Source organism: Sapajus apella, unplaced genomic scaffold, assembly GCF_009761245.1.
Source record: "Sapajus apella isolate SASKATOON/1434 unplaced genomic scaffold, GSC_monkey_1.0 scaffold52, whole genome shotgun sequence".
Lineage (NCBI taxonomy): Eukaryota > Metazoa > Chordata > Mammalia > Primates > Cebidae > Sapajus > Sapajus apella.
In genome coordinates this window covers 14768379-14787502 of record NW_022436992.1, presented here as the reverse complement: position 1 = coordinate 14787502, position 19124 = coordinate 14768379, and the positions used below count along the sequence as shown (strand labels likewise).

The 19124-nt window shown below is 38.9% G+C and overlaps 1 protein-coding gene across 1 annotated transcript in view; it reads right to left on the bottom strand.

Annotated features, from left to right (window-relative positions):
- Nucleotides 1-19124, bottom strand: part of ZC3H8 (zinc finger CCCH-type containing 8) — a 41017-nt gene that overhangs the window by 13904 nt on the left and 7989 nt on the right. The window contains exons 3-5 of the mRNA XM_032243679.1: nt 10719-10941; nt 2738-2850; nt 422-538 (exon numbers count right to left, since the gene is read on the bottom strand). Of these exons, the coding sequence (XP_032099570.1) occupies nt 422-538; nt 2738-2850; nt 10719-10941 (453 nt within the window). The remainder of the gene's footprint in view (nt 1-421; nt 539-2737; nt 2851-10718; nt 10942-19124) is intronic.

Sequence of the window (19124 nt, the reverse complement as noted above, 5' to 3'; positions counted from 1 at the left end):
CTCTATTGCCCACGCTGGAGTGCAATAGCACGATCACGGCTCACTGCAGCCTTCACTTCCCAGGTTCAAGTAATTCTCCTGCCACAGCCTCCCAAGTAGCTGGGACTACAGGCATGCATCACCACACCTGGCTAACTTTTGTATTTTTGTAGAGAGGGAGTTTCACCATGTTGGCCAGGCTGGTCTTTAACTCCTGAGCTCAGGTGATCCGCCCACCTCAGCCTTCCAAAGTACTGGGATCACAGGCGTGAGCCGCCCCGTCCGGCTACTTTTTAAACATAAAAGAATACTTAACTGAAATTTTCTAACTGAATTTTTTCCAGAAGGAAACAGTTTTAAAAACCTAAAGGTATGAATTAAAAGGGTGTACAACAGAAAGAGCAGTTTTACATTTTAGATTTTTGCTTACACATTTTTATACCTTAATACATTTTCTTTCAAGAAAATATTTACAAATTTGTTTTCCTTTGCGTTCCACTGTATGTTGATTGATGAATGCCTGACTCAAATGCTGCTGCTTCTCTTTAGGTTTACCATCCTTTAAAAACAAAAACAAAAAAATAAATGTAAGAAAAAGAAAATTAAATATTTTATTCTGATACACAAAATTATTTAAACCAACTTCAAAGCCTTAAAGGGTGACTCTTCTAGATTGGCCTTCATATGTAAAATTTGGATTTCTGTATACCAGGTTAAAAATAAATGTTTTGTTCAACAGCATTCCATCATTGAACATTCATGTTTGTATGATTTGCATATTTTATCATAGATTGCCCTTATTTTGTAAAAATGATTGAAAAACATTTTTAAATGGGCTAGACGAGGTGGGCAGATCACTTGAGGTCAGTAGTTCGAGACCAGCCTGGCCAACATGGCGAAACCCCATCTCTATTAAAATATAAAAATTAGCTGGGCATCGGGAGGCTAAGGCAGAAGAACTGCTTGAACCCAATGTAGGCTGCAGTGAGCTGAGATCATGCCACTGCACTCCAGCCTGGGCGACAGAACAAGACTCCATCTCAAAAACAAAAACAAAAAAGAAATTTTTTTTTAAATGAAAGTGATTGTATTATAATTAAAAAGCAAAGTCTAAGAACAAAGATCTTTACAGCAATAGAGACAAAGCTGGAAATCAGAGAGTGAACCAAAAGCAGTGGAATCTACAGTTTCAACGAGATGCTCACTGGGTGAGTTGAGTACACTTACAAGCTCAAATTAACAGTCACTACAAAACTAGAAATATACCCTCAAAGATGGTGATAAATGTATAAAAGATTTTTACATATAAAAAAAGGAAATTTTATAATACATTTAAGCTCTTCAGGAACATAGGTACTTTTTTACATGTTAACTTGTGCTACAGCTTATAGCTTTCTGTATACCAAATTTTTGAATATATTTTAGGAATACAGTATGTACAAAGAAATTGACTGTATAGTCATTTACAATAATGTCAAATTTGCACTTAGCACCATCAAATTTATGTCTTATAAATATCTGCCAGTTTAAATCTTTTGTTTTATTTGATAATATTATTAAATTCTACTATACATGTTTAGAATTTGTTCCTTGTGTAGAAGGGCTGCCAGCTTTGGCTAAATAATCATTTGAGTCATGTAAATCAAATCAAAGAGAATACTGACAGGGGGTTGGGAAACAAAATCCTAGTCCTGGCTTGGCCCTGTGTGACTATGGGTAATTACTTTAACCACAGGGCTTCAGATTCCTCATTTATAAAGTATAGAGGCAGGGTTAGATTGTATACAAATATTTTTCAATCTAGAATATTTGGTATTTCTAATATTTTACCACCCCTTACCCTTGTCCCCTGTGACCAAGCCTAATAAAAAAAAGTTGCCATCCAGTTAAAAACCCTCAGAAAAGTGGAATCCAGAAGAGGTACTTATTATTCTACTCTGATTACATTTACAGAACAAGGAAAAGGAACTTCTAAAAACCAAAATCAAAATACAGAAAGGTAGGAGTGGGGAGATTTGGTAAGGCCAATGCTCAGAAATATTCATTTTTAATTTGTAGAAGGAGTCAGGATGAGGGACTTTGGTAGTAAAAAATTTGTAAGATTCAGTGGGCTTTGAAATGCCTCTTGACTATTTGATCTTCTCTGGGCTTCCCACTTTTCTAGTCATTGACAGTACAACACTAAAAAAAAAAATCAAGGAACAGCCAGGTACAGTGGCTCACACCTGTAATCTCAGCACTTTGGGAGGCCCAGGCGGGTGAATCACCTGAGGTCAGGAGTTCGAGACCAGCCTGCCTTGGTGAAACCTCATCTCTACTAAAAATACAAAAACTAGCCAGGCATGGTGGCATGCACCTGTAGTCCCAGCTGCTCAGGAAGCTGAGGCAAGAGAATCACTTGAACCCGGGAGGTAGAGGTTGTAGTGACCTGAGATAGTGCCACTGCACTCTAGCCTCGGTGACAGAGCCAGACTCCACCTCAAAAAAATCAAAGAGCTTGTGTGCATATATTCACCAACAACAGTGAGAATACTAAGGCTTAAAAGTGCTGCTGGCAGCTAATTAGTGAGAAAAACAAAGCTGCAATAAAAAGAACACAGAGAACCCAGTGATAGTAAAAGGACACCTTCATCCAAAAATCCTGATTCTGTGGGATGTTTCCACCTCTCCATATCACACAGCACTTCTTGCCACTGAAGTATAAGATAAACTCCAAAAGCATGCAGGGGTCAGGTATTCCTAGCACATGTTCTTATACCTCTTCCTGTGAATTTGATCCTTTGTTTCCAGTGCCAGGCCATTTTCGCTTCATTTTCTTCTGTTTGCCATTTTTGTGACCAGCTTTAAGATTTTTATTTTTTTGTTTAGCAGCTAAAAATAAAAAGTTAATTTTAAAAATGACATAAAGTTACAACAGCAGTTTACTTTTAAGAAGTACAGGGCCAGGTGCAGTGGCTCATGTCTGTAATCCCAGCTCTTTGGAAAGCTGAGGCAGGCAGACTGCTCAAGGCTAGTAGTTCAAGACCAGCCTAGGCAACTTAGTGAGTTCTTGTCTCTACAAAAACTTAGCTGGGTGTGGTGGTGCATGCCTGTAGTCCAGCTATTCTGGGACTACAGGTTAAGGCAGGAGGATTGCTTGAACCAAGAAGTTCAAGTGAAAGTATTTCTTGGACACCGAATACAGGAGGGAGGAATTTATTTTAGCTGGGAGCAAGGTGGCATAGGTGCCTAACAGCCAAGCTCGTTTAACAAAGGGAGGTTCAGCCTTTATATAGGCCTATACTTTAGATGTTACACGTGGAAGAATCTTAGGTTCATAGTTTTAGGACTCACATGTGAAAAGGTTTTGGTTTACAGTTTCAGGAATCACATATGAAAGGGTTCCGGTTTACAGTTTCAGGACTCACATGTGAAAAGGTCTCTGTTTACAGTTTTAGGAGTTACATATGAAAGGGTTCCAGTTTACAGTTTTAGGACTCACATGTGAAAAGGTTTCTGGTTTGATCTTGTTTTAAGTAAAAATAGTGCCTTCTGGAGAGTTTCCCTAAGGCCTAGCCTATTGTTTTCAGGAAGGAGGCTCAGGAAGCGCCAGCTGGCCCGCTCTCTCTTCTATTGAGATGCACAGTGGATGACAGACGGGGAGGGAATCCCAAATGTCTGGGTCTCCCTCCTCACCCCCCCCCACTTTGAGACCCTCACCATTTTATATTAGTGAGAGGTCTCACTTTTATTTTTGCTTTTTAGATTTTTTGAAGAAACTGATAATGTTTTACATAATATATGTGTGATGTTATTTTTGGCTAATACAGCAGTGATGAATTCCTTAATTATTTGAAGGAACAGGGGGAGTAGACAAGGGAACAACAAACACACACCTATTATTATTATAACACTTTTGATGAGGGTTTTGAATCCTTCTAAGGATGAGAACCAACCTTTAAATAAGGACTTAGGGTTAAATTCATGCCATACCTGTACAGGTACATGTGCTAGTTTGGTTATGTTTTGCACAATACTTTTTACTGCCTGCCCCTGGTTATTTATGTGCAGACAGCAGTTGGTTAGACTGAATTTCTTACAGACTTTTTCTTTGGCTGCTAGCAAATAACTTAGGGCCAGCCGGTTTTGGTAAATGATGTTTTTTATTTGAGTTTTTTGGTTGTTGTTGTTGGGCTAAAAAGGGACAGAGCTTAGCTCATTTTATTAGTGAGTATTTTTACAACAGCCTGCAACCGGATGATACGCTGGAGCATGTAAATAGGGGTTTGGTATTTCTATGAGCTACTCTTTGCCCATGTGGCCGGCCCATAATACTTAATAGTTTCTTTTGGTGGCCACTTACTATTTGTTTATTTTCCCATTTGTAGGTTTTTTTTTTTTTTTTTTTTTTTGAGACGGAGTTTCGCCCTTGTTACCCAGGCTGGAGAGCAATGGCACGATCTCGGCTCACCGCAACCTCCGCCTCCTGGGTTCAGGCAATTCTCCTGCCCCAGCCTCCTGAGTAGCTGGGATTACAGGCACGCGCCACCATGCCCAGCTAATTTTTTGTATTTTTAGTAGAGACGGGGTTTCACCGTGTTGACCAGGATGGTCTCGATCTCTTGACCTTGTGATCCACCGCCCTCGGCCTCCCAAAGTGCTGGGATTACAAGCGTGAGCCACCGCGCCCAGCCTTTTTTTTTTTTTTTTTTTTAAGGGGAGTAGACTGAATACATTAACAGCCCACCTGTCTTAACAAATAGGAAGAAAGAGGGCGTAATGATGCCTATGACGCAGCTATTTGTTTATTTTACGGATTACACACCTTATATTGAGTACTATTATATAAACAGGTTTTCTTTTGTTTCTGTATAAGAACTGTAGGACAAAAGAATAGCAGTAACTATTATGCCTTACTTGGTATACATCCTGAGGGTATTTTTTTAAATTAGTTAATGTTTTTACTGTACAAGTTTAAATATTAAAAAGAACAAGTTTTATGATGAATTTTTTTATGCTTCAGCCATGCGTGGACCAGTTAGCTTTTAGGATGTGGCTGGAGCAAGGCTTGCTGTCCTTTTTAAGGTGATTCTGCAGTCCCTGCCTTGGTCCAAGTCTCAAGTGTTGCTGGTTTTTCACACGGCCATGGTGGATTTAGGCTGGGATTCCCTTTACATTCACGGCTGTGGGATTGGTTAGGATTAGGTTTGAGGTTTTTTTTATTATGGCTTTAGAGGGACTGTACCCCTGTTCTTTATCTATACATGATTACCTAGTGAGAAAGGGTGAACTGGGGAGAAAAAGGCTTAGAGAACATTTGTTATTTACTTAGGTTGCAGTATTTTAAGCGATTCTCCCTAGGGCTAGTAACTAGCATTTTAACTTAATTTCTCCTCACTCTTGAGTTTCTAGGAGTGCCTAGAGTAGGGGAGGAGGTTTACGGTATAAGACTTTATAGGGGAATATTTTGTTTTTCCTAAAGGGGGTGCCTTTAATTTTGAGTAACACCAAGGGAAGTGCCTGCACCCACTTAAATTTTGTTTTCTGACACACTTTCCCTAAGCTGTTTTTGATGGTCCGATTTATTTTTTTACTTTTTCGGAACTTTGAGGCCAGTGGGCAGCATCCAGTTTTTAGGTGATACTTAAAGCTGTTGCTGTTTTTTGGACTAAATTTTTTACAAATGCTGGTCCGTTGTCTGATTCGATGCATAGTGGCAGTTTAAACTTAGGGATAAGATTTCGAAACAGCACACGCATTACTTTATGGGCCCTTTTAGTCCCATCTAGAGTATGTGCGCACCAGGACCAACAAATACTTATGTCCCCTACACTTGGACATTTTAGTAAAGTTTACCTGGAGATTTTTAAACAGAGCTGCTTCGTAAGCTTGAATGCCAGGGAGAATAGTTGAGACCCTGCCTTACATTGTGTTGCTGACATGTAATGAATGCATTGCTGTGCTACAGTTTTAGTTAAGGCTGAGAAGGGTAAGATGTAAAAGTACTGACCTAGCATTTTTAAGTGACTTTTGACCTTAACGAGTGGTTTTACGTATGGTTTGTACAACTACTGCACATAGCAGGCTCTGGTATTTGGCAGGCTTACCAATGAGGTTTTTTGGTCATTAGAGTTACCGCTGTGTGGGGTGCTTTGATATTTAAATTTTTTCTAGAGTTGAGGCTAGAATCTTTGATTGCTATTTTTTTTTTTTTTTTTTTGATAGCATGAAAAGGCTGTGTTAAAATTGGCTAACCCTAAAGCTAGGGCTAACAGAAGCTTTACTTTTAGCTTTTGCCCTATTTGGAGGGTGTTTTGGTTTTTTCCCTCCCCACTTTGTCACTTTGTGTAAGGGTTTGGCCAGTACTGCAAAGTTTGGAAATTTACAATTTACAAAACCCACCACTCCCAGGAGCTTTCTCACCTGCTTTTTAGTCTTAGGTTTCGTTACTTTGCAAGCGGCTTGCTTTCTCTTTGCTTTTAGGCTGCGTTCCCTCTGCTAGATGGCAAGCCTTAAATATCGCATTTGCTTTTTGGCAAATTAGGGCTTTTCTTTTAGACACTTTATACTCACAGTTCTCAAGGTGCTGAAGTAAGGCATTTGTTTGCGCACCCGACTACTGTGGGGTGTCCTAAGTAGGTTATTAGCATACGGAGGCAGCATGCAAGCAAGAAGCTTTTGGGGGATGGTTACAGGCTGATGCCTCCCCAGCGATGATGGGAGTTTTTGAGCCCCTGGGAAGCTGGGTTTAGGTGCATTGAGTGGTTACACCTGCTTTTGGGTTTTTCCCATTGAAATGCAAATAGTTTTTGACCCTTTAAGGCCAGTTTAATGCTAAGGAGGTATTTTTTAAGTTTAATTAAATGAACTAACTATTCGCTGCTGGCAATAATTTTAACTGCGTGTATAAGTTGGGTGCAAAGCTACCCAAACCCTGCACTGGCCTGGGCGATAATATTAGTTTTTTGCTTTTGGCTAGGAAGTTTTTACCCTCCTTCCTAAGGGGACAATGAAAGCCTGGATGACCCCTGACTGAGGCAGCTTTAGCTGCAGGTAGTTTTTTTTGTTGAATGGGATAGTGGCCCTTGATTTGCACAACAGGTTTTGCCAGAGAAGGGGGGCAGGGACAATTTATTAAGTACAAGAAAGCTTGTTTTCTTAATACCTTAATAGATTTAACAACACTGGCCTTGTTCCTTTTGATGGGGGGTTACAGGTCTGTTGTTTGACCATGGGTTCTTTGGGGGCATGAGTTCAGCCCCCCCTCTTTTTTAGTTCAGTGGCTCTTTTATTAGGCTGAACAGGGCCCCTTTTCGCTTATTTGGTTTCTCCTGCTTAGGATTGTTCTGCTCCTTAGTTAACTGTGGACATTTTTTTTTCTAGCATCCTATTTCTTAACAGAATGCACACTGAGTGCATTGCAGGCCCTGGCGGGCAGACTGTGGGGCTTTCCAGGAACCCCCCTTTTTTTACACTCTTGGGGGTCCTGGTAATTTGCAGGAACATGCTCCTCCAGCCAATTGGAAGCAGCTTGGAGTATTTTTCACCTTTTGTTTGTGTTAAAAAGATACATAAGCAGCTGATGGCAATCAGCCCAAATGGGGTTATGAGTTTGAATAATAGTTTGCAGTAGATTAATGAGAGCTTGGGGTTTTTTGTTATAAGATGGGTTATTTTTTTAATTGATAAGATTAGCCGAGGTGAATCGCAGGTACGTGAAAACACGCCTTTTTACCATGTGGCCATTCTTGTCCACTTTTGTATACCTTTGCTCTCTTAAAGGCATTTGCACCCTAGCCTTGGGTCAAAGAAGGGCTGCCAGAGGGGGAGTTCCCTCTGGGAAGCCGGCAGCAATGGGCAGAGTTTTTCTATATTCTCTTTTGTTTGCTCTGGAGGATTTTAGGGGTGTGCAGCTCTGGTGGGGATGCTGAGGCTTGTGGCCCAGGGGCAGGGAGTCTTTGAGGAGGAGGAAGCATTATTGACAAAAACTCTTCTGTCGCTGTGTTGACAAAAACTTTGGGAGCCATTGTTTCTGCCACTGAATTTGCCCGGGCCTTGGGAGTTGGCTTTTTTCGGTGGCGAGGGGGATGGTGGTTTTTAGCAGTTTGTTCTTTGGCTACTAAAACGGTTGCTGCCTGCTTTTTTAGCTACTTTGGAGAGTTTAACATTAACTGTAACTACGAGTTTATGTACGGAAATTGATTGAGGTGTTTTAGCTTGCCGCATATAACGTTATGCTTTACTTTGGAGACAAGGGACTTGTTTAGGGTCCCCTTTGGGGGCTAACTTACTTTAAGTGCTGGCTAATTTTCTCTACATAAAACCTTTAATTTTTTTGGTGTTATAGTTACTTTATAATTTTTACTAAATTCCTTCTTGAAATTTTTTAGCATGGTTTTTAAAGGGGTGGAATGGCTATGGAAATGACCTATATAAACACTTCAAAGAAACAATTTTCACAGTTAGGAGAGTGTTAGTTCCCAGCAGTTCCTTGTCTTGCCTAGCAAGACGCAGCACGGAGCACTCTCTGATTTACATTCACTTTAATACTTTTACAACGCCTAGAGGCTTTTTTACTTAAGCCTTCTGTGGCAGTTTTTAATTTTTACAAATTGCTTGACGCCTGAAGCCCTTTTTAATGGGCCTGATACTTTTTACGACTGATGAGTCCAGCTGGACACATCTACACACATAGACACACATTTAATTGCTCTCTTTTAAATTTAAAACCATAAGCAAAAGCTTTTAAGGTTATAGAGAGGGCTACTGTCCAACGTGCCGATCTGGCCCTCGTGGGTGATTAGGACACGCTTTTACCCAAAATGGGGTGGGCTACTTTTTTGGGTTTAATCTTCTCTTACAAATTGCTTGACGACACAGACACACATTTACACACACAGACACACATTTGATTGCTCTCCCTCCAATTTAAAACAATAAGCAAAGGCATCTAAGGTTACAGAGAGGGCTACCTTTAAAAGTGCCAATTTGGCACCCGTGGGTTAGATTAGGCCACGCTTCCACCCAAAATGGGGTGGGCTACTTTTTTGGGTTTAATTTTACTAAATTCAATGTTTAGACTTCCTTAAATATTCATTCCTCCTCAGTGTGCAGCCACTGGGTGTATTGACACTGCAGGGCCTCCTTGCTCTGCTCTGGCTAGGCTTTTCAACCAGGCAAATACCTGCCCAGGAGTGCTTTTAGGGTGCGTCACCTCAGCGAGCAGGAGTCCCCCCGCAGGGATGCTTTACAGGGCTAGGCAAACCACCTAAGAGACTTTTTCCCGCCATTTGCTATCCGAGACTCGCTTCCCAGCCAATGCACCTTGTTTTAAGTAAAAATAGTGCCTTCTGGAGAGTTTCCCTAAGGCCTAGCCTGTTGTTTTCAGGAAGGAGATTCAGGAAGCGCCAGCTGGCCTGCTCTCTCTCTTCTATTGAGATGCACAGTGGATGACAGAGGGGGAGGGAATCCCAAATGCCTGGGTCTCCCTCCTCACAAGGTTACCATGAGCAATGACTGCACCGCTGCACTCCAGCCTGGGTAACAGAGTGAGACTCAAACAGAAAAAAGTATGATTTACAATAATTTAGGAATGTTAGCTAAGGCTCAGTAAGTGAAAACTGGCATGATACCGGTCTTTCTAGAAGCTCTGGGACTAAGGGACCAAAAAGAGAATTATGATAATACATCTTGGATTCTCTATTCATTCTTTTTAAAAATATATAAGGTATTGTCAAGAAAAAAGATAATAAAATCAGTCTTACAAGCTCTAAGACAGATCATTGTGAAGTGTTTAGAGTATGATGGTCTAATTAGGAACTGGAACAGTAAAAGCTTTAAGTGTTTAAAATGACCTCATATATTACTGTCAGATTTTTCACTGAAAACATTTTAAATTAAGTTTTTATTTATTTATCTATCGATCCACCCATCCACCAATGGCATGATCATAGTTTACTAGAGCCTCGAACTCCTGTGTTCAAGCAACAGATATCCACTTTAAAAAGAGAAAACAAAAAAAATGACAGCATTAAAAATTTAATTTTTTTGGTTTTTTCTGAGACACAGTCTCACTCTGTTGCCCAGGTTAGAGGGCAGTGTACAATCTCGGCTCACTGTAACCTCCACCTCCCAGGCTCAGGTGATTCTCATGCCTCAGCCTCTTGAGTAGCCAGGATCACAGGGGCGTGCCACCATGCCCTGCTAATTTCAAGGTTTCACCATGTTGGCCATGCTGGTCTCAAACTCCTAACTTCAAGTGATCCACCCGCCTTGGTGTCCCAAAGTACTGGGATTACAGGCGTGAGCCACTGCACCTGGCCAAAAATTTCAATTATAATTGCCATTTGCCCTCATATTTATGGCTAAATCTCATTTTAGTAATCTAAAAGAATATATTTCTGGGTCACAGTCTGACAAACCACCATTCCAGTCAATGCCTCTTTAAATGACAGCAATAAAAACAGGCTTCATACACGCGGAGGCCAGGACTTTAGCGTTCTCCCTTTAGAAATAGACATGGCCTTTGATAACTCACCTCCATCTTCCAGCTCCTCCTACAAACTGAACATTTAATGCACCAAGGGGCCAGGTCTCACGTGGGGTCTCAGGCCATGTAAGCTCATGTCTGGTGTAAATATCCATGAAAACCATATTCTTATCATGAGATAAAGTGCAAGGAAAAATCCTCTGTCCACATACAGACAACTGTGACTGCTTCTCTAGATAAACTTTAAATTATAAAATAGTTTGACTCTTACCCTGTGGGGTATTTTTTACTCCTTCTTTCTTCATAGATTCTTCAGGTTGAGCAGCATTTGCCATTTCTCTGGCTTGTATGTATTGCTGAAGCTCTTTGGCAAAATTATCTTCTGGTTCCTGATTGCAGATATCCTTATCACTATATACATCATAGTCCTTACTTCTTGATTTTCTATGCAGCGAACTTTTTGGTGATATTGTAGAGTTTCCAAAGTGTCTGAACTAAGTAAAAATTAAAACTTCAATTTATAAAACCTAGCATGATTCAAAACAATCTGGCTATACAGAAGAAACAAGATTGGCTATAGATTGGATCATTGCTGAAGTTGGGTAATAGGTACATGGGGTTCATATACTATTCTTTCCACTCATTATTTGAAAATTTCTGGAATTAAAAACAAACTAACCAACCACTATGACATACCTATCATTAAAGATGATTTGAGGGAAGACTCTAAATTTGTACACTGTATGCATTTGACTGAATTAAAAGTCTAAACCCCTAAATCTTAATTATTTGATATGAGGATTACATTATTTAGTTCACACATTACGTTTCTGCCTTTGCATTGACAGTACTTTTAAACGTCTTTAATAATTTATCATTTCTTAAAGCACCAAGTAAACTGTAATGGCCCATATGAAAACTCACTTACACTTAAGATATATTTCAGCTACCAAAGCCTAGTCTTTAAAGTCACAGCAGTGGTAGCAGCAATGATGACAAGAAATAAAGAACTACCCCGTTCTCTGTAATCGAGTTAACTTTACTTTCCTAATTCCGTTATTGCAAGTGCCCAAGGCACTGGTGAAGAATTCTGGCACCCACAGGAACAGCAACCCAGGTATGGGAGCTAATCCTAGAGGAGCCCAAGCTGATCATAGAAGATGACTTAAAGCAATTTCTGCATAAAAATTTTCAAGTATTGGTTATGCATGTGTCTACACTTGGTGACACAGGTATATCAAACTGTATAATTAGTATGTACATTTTAATCAAAAAGTTTATTTTAAAAAAGTGATCAGGGCTCCTATTCTGATGTCAGGAAGAAATGGCATGCCTATCATTACAGTGGACAAATGATTCTGTTTCACAGCATACTTTGGGGCCTGGTCCCTTATTTACTTTCACGTAACTAAGAAGCAAACTCAAAACAAACAAAAAATACAACAAACGGAAGAATCACAAAAGAAAAAAAAAAGTAAACTGGTTTTTTTTTTTTTTTTTTTTGAGACAGAGTTTCACTCTTGTAACCCAGGCTGGAGTGCAATGGCGTGATCTCGGCTCACTGCAACCTCCACCTCCTGGGTTCAGGCAATTCTCCTGCCTCAGCCTCCTGAGTAGCTGGGATTACAGGCACGCGCCACCATGCCCAGCTAATGTTTTGTATTTTTAGTAGAGACGGGGTTTCACCATGTTGACCAGGATGGTCTCGATCTCTTGACCTCCTGATCCACCCACCTCGGCCTCCCAAAGTGCTGGGATTACAGGCTTGAGCCACCGCGCCCGGCCCCTAAAAAAACCAAACTGTTAAATTGAGCCACCTAATATATTAATATATTAACAGTTTGCTTTTAACAGTTCACTTTTTTTTTTTTTTTTAATGGAGTCTCATTCTATTGCCCAAGCTAGAATGCAGTGGCACAATCTCAGCTCACTGCAACCTCTGCTTCCCAGGTTCAAGCAATTCCCTTGTCTCAGCCTCTTGAGTAGCTGGGACTCCAGGTGTGTGCCACCACACCAGCTAATTTTTGGTAGAGACGCGGTTTCACCATGTTGGCCAGGCTGGTCTCGAACTCCTGACCTCAAGTGATCTGCCCACCTCAACCTCCCAAAGTGCTGGGATTACAGGTGTGAGCCACTGGGCCCAGCAACAGTTTACTTTTGATGGTTAATTTCAAAGTTAGGAGTTGCTCCACCAGAGAATTGATTATAAGCCTAGAAAATGAATGTGCTCCCTGCTTAAAGAATCCAATCGAGCTGAGGAAGTTTCTTGATCTGACACTGGCCTCAATTGTACCTTATCTTCACTACACAGACAAGACTACCAACCAATCTATTATCTTCAGGCCACCAAGCTTCTTGTCTCCAAGTCTTAAGAAAGAGTACCTTTTTCCCACTAACACCATAGAATAAACTTGTAAATATAACTTCTAGACTGATAGATTAGGGGTTGGCAAACTTTCATCTTCACCACCTGTTTTTGCAAATACAGTTTTACTGGAACACCAGTCACATCCATTCATTTACATATTGTCTTAGTTGTGACAGAGACAACATGGCCCATAAAGTTGAAAAGATTCACTATCTGATCCTTTATGAAAAAGTTGGCTGGCTGTGATAGACTATAGATATGCACGGATAGAATCTGTGATGGATTATGTTTACCTTGGTTTTAGCCTTTAAATTTTATTTAGTTGGCATGGAGGAACCAAAACGATTATTTAGTATATAGCAGCTCCTATGAAATTTAGCTTAATCAAATACATAGACAAGAGATTTTCTTCAGTGCATCTCAATCAAAATATTAAAATGATCCAAATGAGTGATTAAGTTCCATCTGCCTACACAAAACACGTAGGCTTGAAGCAGATTCCTTTTATGACAAGTAATACGTCTGACTTGTATTAAATGAAGACATGAAACAATCTGGCAACATTAATAAAGCCAGGACAATCATCAATTGTGCTGTTTTATTATACAGTAGGGATGAATATTACTAATGATTATTTTCAGAGGGCACTGAAATATATAAAATACAAATTACTGAAATACTTTTCTTCACTTAGCTATAAACTCATTGCTTCAGTTTGTTTATTGTATAACTTAGAAAGTATACAAACATGATTATAACCCCATTCTCCTTTTGTAACAGAGTCTAAATAACTTTTTTTGATTCAAGATGGTTTACTGAACTAGTATGGCCTCCAGAAACCCCCCCAAACATAAAAGTACAGGTAACAATGTCTCTCGCTCTGCATGTGTGTGTGTTATGTTTGTGTGTATGTGTGTGTGTATGGGAGGCATAAAGTGCATTCATCAGGAACTGAAAGTCAACAAATTTCTGGCAGACAAAAAGGAAGTTATGCTCTAAAGTTTGGGCTTAGGTACAGTGTGAGAAATGGGGCTATAAATGAGAATCAATTCAAATTCTACATAAAACAGATAAAGCTGTTACAACAAATTCTCTCTGCCCTATCCCTCCCCAGAACACAATCACTCAGGTACTTTTCCCTAGGAAAAAAGAGAAGGCTGTTACCCGAAGAAATGGAAGAGAATGTCTGGTAAAAGCTAAGTCTTCATATGTGGGTACTAAGACCACCCATATGGAGGTACTAAATCTTCTACATGCTGGCAGTTGGGAGCAACGCCTACCAGAAGAATACTCCATCCTACTCACAATAAAGCACGAATGAATTCTCACCCTGCTGTCCAGAGACCCCCCTCAAGGGCCTATGGATTGAATTCAGAAAATTCAGTGAACTTGAATGAGAAGAAAACCACATATTTTCATCAACCTCTAAACTGACATTTGGTATTTGAACAAAGGAAGTATGTTCAAATATGTTCTTCTGTTTTGAACTTAGGAAAAGAAAACATAGCAGTATCAGCAGTATCTGTGACTGTCACTAATACAAATCACAGATATTTTCAGACATCACATTATAGTTGTTACAGATCTCAAAATATCTTTTATGTTCATGGCCACTGCAAAATTAGAATAATCAGACTCACTCCTCTGCTAGGTCTTATTATTCAATATATTAATAAAGAACATATTACTCTATAGCATTTGTTTTTAATATTTTTGATTAACCATATTTCAATCAAATCAATTCCCTCTGTAATCAAACATATTTTATTTTATACACTCAAAAAACTCTGAAAAGAGGTCCATGGACTTCACCAGACTGCTAAAGGGGGTACATGGCACAAAGTGGGCTGAGAACTGTTACGCTGCTGGGAAACCTCCTATCCACAGAGCCCACTCACTTACCCCCAGTCAGGCTTCCCATTTAGAGGAAAGGCCTTTAGAGACACAAATTTACCAACACATCAGCAGAGGACATGTATGAACTCTCTGGGTCTTTCTTAAATGAATGGACAACAAAAAAATACAAAGGCACGTGACAAAAGTCTAGAGCTGGAGTCACCAAACTACAACCCAAGGGCAAAATCCACACTGCCACCTGTGTTTGTAACCAACCACAAGCTGAGAATGAACTTTACCTATGTTTTCATGGTTGAAACAAACAAACAAAATCAAAAGAATATTTTATAATGCTTGAAAACTATATAAAATTCAAACTTCAGAGTCCATAAATACAGTTTTATTGGAACATAGGCATACTCATTCACTTACATATTATGTGGCCTGCTTCCTTGCTACAACAGCAGAGTTGAGTAGCTGCAAGAGAACTTTATGGCATTCTCATCACTTCATAGAGATGCTCAGTGCACTACAAATTGCCCTGACAGTTATAAATTGACAACATTTTGAGTGCCTCATTGAGTACCTCATGCCATTTTATTATTTTATTACCAGTACATACCTACCACATCAAAACATGAAAAGCATTCGAATATCAAGTATTTAGAGGCACAGTGAACTGTGGATTATTTTACTGTCAAGTCAGATGGCAAAGCACTGTGGTTATTATGTGACAATACTACAGTAGTGCTAAAAGGACACAATGTATGTTGACATTACAGAATTAAGCATTCATCACAATATTCCCAACTCACGAGTAAGAGAAAAATTAGAAAATTTTAATCCAGCTCTGATTAATTTTTTAATTAGAAAATTTAAAATAAATTATATCATCCACAAATTTCTTTCTTTCCAAAAATAAAACAAAAACAAAGCTAGAATCAAAGTAAGTTTCATTTGTAGCCAATCAAAGAAAGCTGACAGTTGATTTCATTTGTAGCCAATCAAAGAAAGCTGAGGTTGATTACAACAGTTAAAGAAATCTGTCCAGAGAAAATAAAGTTCTTAAGACAAGCGGCCTTTTGCAAAAACAGCTGCTCAAAGACATGAGGAAACTGGAGCGTTATCAGACAATTTAAAATCAGGCAAATAATTTCCAGTGGTTTTCCTTAGCTTTTAATGAGTTCACAGGTGTTACTGATACTGCTCGGTATCACTGTGCTGTTCAAAGTTAAAACAGGAACAAGGTCTCCATACACACATTAATTTGCAGCAGATATATTTTGCACAAACAGTTCCAGAAGTGTTTTTTCAGACTTTAGTGCAAGTGCTTCAAAATTCACTTAATTATGCAACTGAGGAGCTTCCACCTAACCTTCAATCGGCAATAATTCATCTGCAATGTAACAACACACTAAAAGACAAATTTAAGAATCAAAGTTCCACAAATGCCTTACAGGCAATGAATATGCTCAATTAAAATCATATTCTGGTGAACTGTTATCAGTATTTGGTAGTATCTATATGTAGTAAAAAGTCATTTTCAGAGATGATTATTATTATATATCAGCTTAACAGATGAGTCTTAGCAATCAATATTGATAAACAACTCTGAACCCCAATTAAGCAAATTATTACCTCACAAAGAAGAATCCCATTTTTCTCATTAGTAGACTTGTATTAAAAAACAATTATTATTATGTACTGAATTCTATCAGTCAAAGGTCGTAGAAACTTGTTTTCTCTCCTTCATTATATAAGTACCTACATAACATGCTCAGTTTTGCTTCTTGGCTTAAAAACCTAAAATACTGATTGCCTTGTCCTTTACAGAAAATGCTTATTGATCCCTGATCTACAGAACATAACAAAGAAGCAAGAAAATCACAGAAAAACAGATCCAGAAGAAGCAACTATCATTTGAGAAAAAGAACTCAAAAATTTAAAAAGACATAGATATGCAAAATATATTCAAAAACAATGTTAGAAAGCTATCAAAACAAAACAAGACCTTAGTTCAATTGTAATTTACGAAATAATGATAAATAGAAACAGAGGAAATACATTGGGATATACAGAAAAAAGGGATAAAAAAGAAGAGATGATTATGTCTCACTTATAAAGGATGAGTAAATAATCTCACCATAATAGCACTAAGCAGAATGAATGAAAAAAAGATTCTCAATCTCATAGAATTAAGAACACCAAGAATGAAGAGAAAAACCTTAAAGCTTCCAGAAAAAACAGGATACTTACAAAATACTAGAATGAAATTAGTAAGCCTTGACCTTTGTAATGCTGGATAGAACACAATGGAGCAGTAACCTCAAATGTAATTCTATTTCAACCAATCTATCAACAATGAGGATAAATTCAAAATATTTTCAGAAATGTTAACAAGAACTCAAAACTCTGTCTCCCATGCATCCCTACATATAAGTGTATGCCAACCAAATGAGAAATAACAGCTAGAACATGATACTTAAGAAAAAATTATTCACAAGTTTCATTAAACACTTAGCAATAAATAGAACAAAAGGTATATAAGATATGAGTTACTTACAAAATAACTTATAGGTATACCTTAATGTCCTTCATTTTATTGCATGTCACAAATAATGCATTTCCTTTACAAACTGAAGGTTTGTGGCAACCCTGCATCAAACAAGTCTATTGGCACCATTTTTCAAAAAGCATGTGCTCACTCTGCATCTTATTTTGGTAATTCTCATAATATTTCAAACTTTTTTATAATATCTGTTATACTGATCTGTGATCAGTGGTCTTTGAAGTTACTATCCTAATTTTTGAGGGGTGCCATGACCATGCTCACATAAGATGGCAAACTTAAGTGATAAATGTTGCATGTGTTCTTACTACTCCACCAACCAGCCATTCTCCTCCCTCCCTCCCTCTCTCCTCAGGCTTCCCTATTCCCTGAGACACTAAGATGCTGAAATTGGACTAATTAATAACCCTACAGTAGCTTCTAAGTGTTCAAGTGAAAGGAAGAGTCATCACTTTCTTTTGAAATCAGAAGCTAGAAATGATTAAGCTTAGTGAGAAAGGCATGTCAAAAGCTGAGACAGGCTGAAAGCTAGGCCTCATAAGCCAAATAGCCAACTTGTGAATGCAAAGGGAAGGTTCTTGAAGGAAATTAAAAGTGCTACTCCAGTGAACACACTATGAACACAAAACAGCCTTATTGCTGATACAGAAGAAGTTGTATTGGTCTGGATAGAAGATCAAACCAGTCACAACATTCCCTTAAGCCAAAGCCTAATCCAGGGCAAGGCCCTAACTCTCTTCAATTTCATAAAGGTGGAAAAACATGAGGAAGCTGCAGAAGAAAAGTCTGGCGTGAGCAAAGGTTGGTTCTTGAGGTTTGAGGATAGACAATGTCCCCAATCACATAAAAGTATATAATGGGCTGGGTGTGGTGGCTCAAGCCTGTAATCCCAGCGCTTTGGGAGGCCGAGGCAGGAAGATCACTTGAGGCCAGAAGTTCAAGACAAGCCTGTCCAACATGGTGAAACCTTGTCTCTACTAAAAATGCAAAAATTAGCCAGGTGTGATGTTGCACACCTGTAGTCCCAGCTACTCAGGAGACTGAGGCAGAATCGCTTGAACCCAAGAGGCAGAGGATGCAGTGAACCAAGATCACCCCCATGCCTGCACTCCAGCCTGGGTGACAGAGCAAGACACGGTCTCCAAAAAAAAAAAAAAAAAAAAAAAGTACATGAAGCAACAAGTGCTGATGTAAATGCTGCAAATTATCCAGAAGATCTAGCTAAGATCATTGATGAAGGTGGCCATAAACAACAGATTTTCAATGTAAATGAAACAGCCTTATATTGGAAGATACCACCTAAGACTTTCATAACTAGAGAGAAGTCAATACCTCACTTCAAAGCTTCAAAGAATACCCTGACTTCACCACTACAATCTATGCATGTAACAAAATTGTACTTGCACCCCTAAATTTACACAAACAAAAAAATACTTCAAAAGGCTTCAAAAAGGTTAACTCTAGTTAGGAGCTAATGCAGCTGGTGACTTTAAGTTGAAACCAATGCTTATTTGCCAATCTAAAAATTTTAGGGCCCTTAAGAATTACACTAAATATACTCTGCCTATGCTCTATACATGGAACAACAAAGCCTAGATGGCAGTATATCTGTTTACAGCAGGGTTTACTGAATATTTTAAGCCCACTGTTGAGACCTATTGTTCAGAAAAAATATCTTTTGAAATAATATTTTCACTGACAATGCACCCAGGAGCTCAGATGGAGATGAATGATTTTCATGTCCACAAATCCAACATCCATTCTGCAGCTCACGGATCAAGGAATAATTGACTTTCAAGTTTTATTTCAGAAAGAAATACACTTTTTAAGGTTATAGTTGCCACAGAAAGTTATTTCTCTGATGGATCTGGGCAGAGTAAATGGAAAACCTTCTAGAAAGCATT